This window comes from Argopecten irradians, chromosome 7 (assembly GCF_041381155.1).
Source record: "Argopecten irradians isolate NY chromosome 7, Ai_NY, whole genome shotgun sequence".
Taxonomy (NCBI): domain Eukaryota; kingdom Metazoa; phylum Mollusca; class Bivalvia; order Pectinida; family Pectinidae; genus Argopecten; species Argopecten irradians.
In genome coordinates, this window is record NC_091140.1 from 37,616,909 (window position 1) to 37,623,205 (window position 6,297).

At 33.0% G+C, this 6,297-nt stretch overlaps 1 protein-coding gene across 2 annotated transcripts; it reads right to left on the reverse strand.

Annotated features, from left to right (window-relative positions):
- Positions 1–841: 841 nt before the first annotated feature.
- On the reverse strand, positions 842–6,073 carry LOC138328329 (deoxycytidylate deaminase-like). 2 transcript variants are annotated; one of them, XM_069275096.1, is made up of 6 exons: positions 5,915–6,042; positions 5,377–5,464; positions 4,673–4,788; positions 3,588–3,723; positions 1,772–1,985; positions 842–971 (listed from the first exon to the last, which is right to left on the reverse strand). In XM_069275096.1, the coding sequence occupies exons 3-6, from the start codon at positions 4,721–4,723 to the stop codon at positions 914–916; spliced, it is 459 nt and encodes a 152-aa protein (XP_069131197.1). In that variant the 5' UTR covers positions 4,724–4,788; positions 5,377–5,464; positions 5,915–6,042; the 3' UTR covers positions 842–913. The 2 variants fall into 2 exon arrangements, with proteins under 2 accessions (XP_069131197.1, XP_069131196.1); XM_069275095.1 differs by lacking the exon at positions 5,377–5,464 and having other exon boundaries at positions 5,915–6,073.
- Positions 6,074–6,297: the final 224 nt, after the last annotated feature.

The window sequence follows — 6,297 nt, forward strand, 5'->3', positions numbered from 1 at the left end:
GTTCGTGTGCAAAAATGACGTCATATTTTTTGTGTAGAAATATGACGCTTTGTTCACAAAAATACGACGTAAGAATCGCAAAGGCAAATACTTGGTAAAATACATTGGCGGACTTAACTTAGGCGGAACTAGTAGTGAAGGCCTTCTTTGAATAGAATATTCCTTGTTCCTTGATGAATACCAGTAATATTTTATCTCGTGAGGTGGAAACTGATATTTTTCTCTCGTGCCTCGCACAGGTGAAAAATATCAAAGTTTCCATCTCACACGATAAAATATAACTGGTATTCCTCATGAAACAAGGAATATCCTCTTTGTATCGTTTTTGATCTGACATGATTCACGTTTACATTGAAGTATTATAGTAATCTTTTTTTTCAAAGAAAATAATTCATATAGATACAACTACCTCTTCGGGAGGCCCGGTGCCACTGGCAAAAAACAAATTGGTAATTTTAGGATGTTGGTCACCATGACCTTCTTCAGCACAATTTGAAATACATATACTTCTGAGCAATTCTAAAGGATTTCAAAACAAGCTATATCACATATTTAATAGATATCAATGTCTACATACTGTATTGTTGAATGCATACGCGTTGAATTAAACTTCGATATATCCACGGTCAAGATAATTTCTACAAATAAATTCAACTTATTAATGACATGTAATATAAATCTACTAAGTATATAGCTTACTGCTGTTAGAAGTTGATAAATGCGCAAAAATATTCCCTGCGAATTAATATAAAAAAAAACAGTTCGCAAAACTGTCTTCTCTCTCAATCAAATAACTGTACAATAATTGGTTTCACACAGCAACAAACAATATAACATTAAATAATATAGAATTGATTTAATAAAAATACATGTATGTACACTTGTCTGAAAATATATTACAATGATTCTGTGTTCATAACCTGCATTTCAGCCGTCCTACCACTAGTGATGTCCCGTTTGGCTTATATTTCCTGAAAAAAGAAAACAAAAAAATGTAAAACAATGGTAGTATAAAACAAATTAATTTCGGTTTTTATAACAATAGTCTTATTGACATGCCACAAACATGTCAACGTATGGGATATTTTTAAATACTTAATATGTGTACACACACATATATACATGTGGGTCAAGGAAGTAATATTCAATGGTGTTTTCCAGATAACACTGGATTCTTATAAACATGTGATTGTAGGATACGAATTACTTGAAGTAGTAAATATGGGCAAAGAAGGAATTTCAACAGTGTGAACAAGACATTGTCGAATTTTCAAAGCGATTTGCCCCTTTATCAAGACACGAAAAAAACACCCCAAATAAAATTATATATCAAAGACGGCCACGTATGTTCACAAGATCATAAACATTGAGCACATATATATGTTTATTTAATCCTATATGAAAACAAGAGGTTTGAAATGGAAACCTATCAAATGACTGAGACCTATAGCAAACTATGAAAAGTGAAACAGGTAAAGATAAGTTTGTAGATACTCCAGGGGTTACCATCACTGTCGTTATATCCAACCCTGCAGAAAAGAAGGCTTCGTATGCAATAACAGATAAAAGAGGTACAGTAGTATGGTCCTTTCATCAAATGAATCGAAGTTGGGTGTCACTCTCTATTACCTTCTAAGGAATACACTGCATGCATGTCATTAATCATTTTCTCTCCTGAATTGTCGTTCAGTTTTGCTATGAGGTAGTCCAGGGATGGATAAAATGACAGTGATAGTAACCCCTGGAATATCGAGGATGAGGTAAAAGGTACCTTATATTAATGCTTGCTTTTTTCAGCATTAGCTGAGATGCCTTTGCCTCTGGTTTGTGGATGTTTTTATCGTCGTAATAGACAATAGTCTTAATGCCGGATTGTATCATTATCTTCGCGCACTCGTTGCATGGAAATAGACTAACAAACATCGTACATCCATTAATATCCGACGCAAGTTTATTCATTACGGCATTCATCTCAGCGTGGCACACTGGAAAAGTGAAAATAATCGGTGAGACATTTCACTAATATTACATTTTGCACAGTGAAATATAAGGGTTTATGGTGAAAAAATAAGTACACATGTAGTATTTTCCATCCGAGTGTTTTCACTCAATACTGGCTGATCAAAACACAGCATATATATTGTTTTTAAAATTTCAAACCAAACCTATAATATTATGTTTATCTGTCCTATTAATTTTTCATTTTTAATTGTTGGAGCAAAAATGTGTTGCATTAAATTATCTTGTGTTATTTTTCCTTGAAATTTGTGCCATATGTGTTGAACAAAATGAGTAAGCGGAAAATTTGCTTTTGGATAAAATACATGTACTAATATCAGCTGGCCTAATCTAGACCTAGAGCAGAGACATAAAAATGGAATACATATAAATAGAATATTTCTAGTTTCTTGATGAATAACAGTTATATTTCATCTCGTAAAATATCCATCCCACTCGATGAAATATAATTGTTATTCGTCTAGAAAAAAGGACTGTTCTCTATATTTGAAAACGTAGATATCGAAAACGATTGTTAAAGATGCATATTAAAATAAAACATACTATACAAGAAATACTGTGGATATTTTTACGTGGTTTGGAAATTTCACAATATTTCACAGAAAAAACTTTCATAGTTTGTCTTTGGTAAAGCGACTACAACCATATACAAAACATACTTTATTGGGATTTTTTTTCAATTTCATAGTTCATAAGCAATAACGTAAACAATGAGTTTTTACACGACGAAAATTTCATGATATACAGCAACATTAAACTAATTCACGTACCACGTGATACCCAATAACGTTTGTGCAGGATGAGTATCTCCAATGCTGATGGAACGTAACTCTTTGTGATCTTCCCGCTGACATGCCGTTAGCGCGGAATATCATCTTTTGACGTCATTCCATTACCAAAAGAAACATTATAATCCCGCACAAAGGTTATCAAGTATCACGCGATATGTAAATTAGTCCCAATAATACAAATACGTAAAAGCAGTATCAAAATTATGGTATAAAACATTTTTAATTCAAAACTTCAGGGTCACGATGGTGTCAAACGAAACCACTAAAATATTATACCCGCTAAAATAAGCCGCTATACGTTATACACATTAATAATCTTTGATTGCATTTGTAGTTAACTACATAGAAGGGTATAGTAAATATCCTAAAGAATACCTTATGAAAGAGAAAAACAAACTAGACCTAATAATACCAATCATATTACAAAAATAGAAGCTTGGCTTTACTCTTACACTGCAAAAGAAACGGAGAGAAAATTATAAACAAATGGAATTTTATTATTAATGTAATTTATTCAAAAAAAGATGTAGAATGTTTTTACCTGAAGACTTTCACATGCTTGTATGTATCTATATACAAAGTACAGTAGTAACGTCAATAGGTCACTCATATATGCAAATAGCTGTTCCATTTATTTGAATTTGGACATTTATTAACATATCACAATTTTTAATATTACATATGATTGAATAAAAATATATATAGTTGAGGAACAAATAGCTTGAAAATGAAAACAATTACTGAGAGAAATTCGGAAATTTAGATTTCCCTTATTACCATAAAGTTTTTTGGTCTCTAAGACGTTGTTTGAGTTTTTACCCCACGGTAGATCATCGTCACTACATCCGTTGGGCATGCCATTGTAACCAACACCTACTATCCTGTTGTCCTTGTTAACGATACAGGCTCCCACCTGTAACATCAAATCATACTTAATCATCATTACATCTCATGTCGGTGGGTTTTTCCGGGTACTCTGGCTTTTATCCGCCAACAAACCTGACACCTCCTTACATGGCCCTGGCTATTAATAGGACATTAATGAAATAAAACAAATCATGCTGGAATCCATCAAAATACATCAACATGACATAATATAAGGATTAGTTTAGGCCGAGTCTGTTGTTTTATCCGTTTGTGATAACTACTTTTTCAGTAAACCTGCATGTACGTATGTTTATTATTACTCAAATCAAAGTTTATTGACATAAACATTAAACATATCATATCATTGCGCCTCGGACAGTAATATCCCCAAGTGATTGGCAGAGAGCCGTCACGTAATGACCCTCTAACATTTCATTAGGGGGTCAGTAAATTTTGTTATAGTGCAATATGCCGACTCTCACCCTCAGCCCCTTTAAATCTTACTGACCCTCTATGCTTTTATAGGGGGTCAGTAACTGACTATATAACTAATAACATGATGTATATTTGGAAGAAAAGAATATCACATGTTTAGTCTAGTATGACCCCATCCCTAAAAGAATTCTTAAAAAGAAGAAGAAAAAAATACAGAAAATAGTAATATCGTTATTAAATCTAAAACATATTAATCAATATTAGTCGTCGAATTGATAAATAACATCTCACAGATCTATATCAAAAGATATATCCTTCTCACAGCACAAACGATTTCATCGTTTCTGTTCTAAAAGAAACGTATTCGATGTTTACCTATGAAACTGTCCATTTTACTTCAATTAAAATGCGTTTTGTAAAAGGAACAGATCAAACGTTTACAGTGTTTTCATATAGAACTGGGTTAAAAAGAATTGATAAGAGCTGATGTAAAATGACCGTGGATTTTAATGGATCCAATAATGAAGATCTAATGTAAAATGAATAGATGTGAGGGTTACCTGTGTGACCGGGTCTTTGCTCCTCTGTGACGATACAAGAGCTACAGCCATAAAATACTCATCCCAATTAATGTACCAGTCCCTTTTCTGAGACACGTTACTATGTGGAGATATATCTGAAAGGAAATTGTAACAGATGTTCAGTCAACATAATAAACAAACAGAAATGACAACGTCTTAATATCAAAAACAAATTTTAAAATTCAAATTATATACTTTTCATATCACCTTTGATTTCTTCAAAATAACTACATTAATTTTATTAAGGAAAATTACTAACATAACTATTTCTATATTATTTTAATTACTTTCGTTATTAAATTGTATAGCCTATCTGAGTTTAGGATTATATTTAAAAAAGAAAAACAGAACACAATTGTGAACAAAAAGACAAGAAAATACACAAGAATAACATAAATAACGAACTGACAACATATTTAAGTGTCTGATCAATAACATCGTCATACCTGACTGATATTTTCCATTAGTCGACAAAACACATCCGTTTAATTCAATTGTCAAAGCAATGCATTTAAAGAGTTGTGAGGCATGCATAACACATTTTATTATCTTTTGTTAGGTGCATTATTGTTAAAACACACGTGTTACCCCGACTTCGCTAGTCAAGTATAACGGTATTGAGTACGTATACTCTTCACTGACTCTTGGCTAGCGAAGTTGGTGAACGCCAGAATACTACTAACCATGTATACTATGGCTAATTTATTTACTATTTATGACTCAGCTTTTCTGATGTGATACACCGCGTAGGAAATAGGCCTACGCATAATTCTGCAAAGAATGTAACAGAAGTGTGTCTTTAAAATACACAAACAGGTAAATATTTCTTTCTGGAATAAAAACATGACTGAGATACACGATTGTATATGTGTTGTTTAAACATATTACAGCTATAGGCAAACCAGTATTGGTAATAATTATACTCTTCCTCGGGATTTTTAATAGCATTTATAGACTTCAACAATACACCTTGTACACGTACATGCAGTGCACACATGTGCAATAAAATAATAAACTTAACAGAAGCTAATCTCGTTACTCATGTATAAGACTGGCCATCAGTCTCTAGAATATTGAAAACATCCCTAACTTGATCATTTTATCTTTTCTACATGTCTGATTCAAACCAGGGGTAGATAATCTAGTAAAGAACTGAGAAAGTCTTGTAAGGGTCTAGTGGTCAGTCTACCCGTGTTTACAAGGTCATATAAACAAACATACCTGCTTTAGTCCCGTCACAGGACCGGGTAGCCATGGCAAGATCACGTCAAAACAACATCATACTGAAGCCTCACAGTGCCGTGATGATGGTGCACGCCGTCACACCAGGAACCACGTATGGTTATATGCACACATGTGTGCTTATGACGCGTCAGCGTAAACACAAGTCTATTCAGCTTAACTTGATTCGTAAAATGGGAATTTTATATATGGATGCGTTCATTTCCAGCTTCTAATATGCTAAATGATTTCATATGGAGCATATTCGTTTGAATTTTCGTAACGCATGACTAGTTACGAAGACGGTAAATATGTTTTCGTCGAGTATGAATATGAATATTAAACTGACCCGTTCGAAACAAGGAAGTAAACATAATTCAATA

What these genes read in the sequence shown, in the direction of transcription:
- LOC138328329 (XM_069275095.1), bottom strand. Translation starts at nt 5,948, where the DNA reads ATGGCTACCCGGTCCTGTGACGGGACTAAAGCAG. An exon ending in GCAAAGACCCGGTCACACAG is followed by an intron (nt 3,724 to 4,672) that starts GTAACCCTCACA and finishes TTGATGTTACAG; the next exon opens with GTGGGAGCCTGTATCGTTAA. An exon ending in AAAGCAAGCATTAATATAAG is followed by an intron (nt 972 to 1,771) that starts GTACCTTTTACC and finishes TTCTTTTTTCAG; the next exon opens with GAAATATAAGCCAAACGGGA.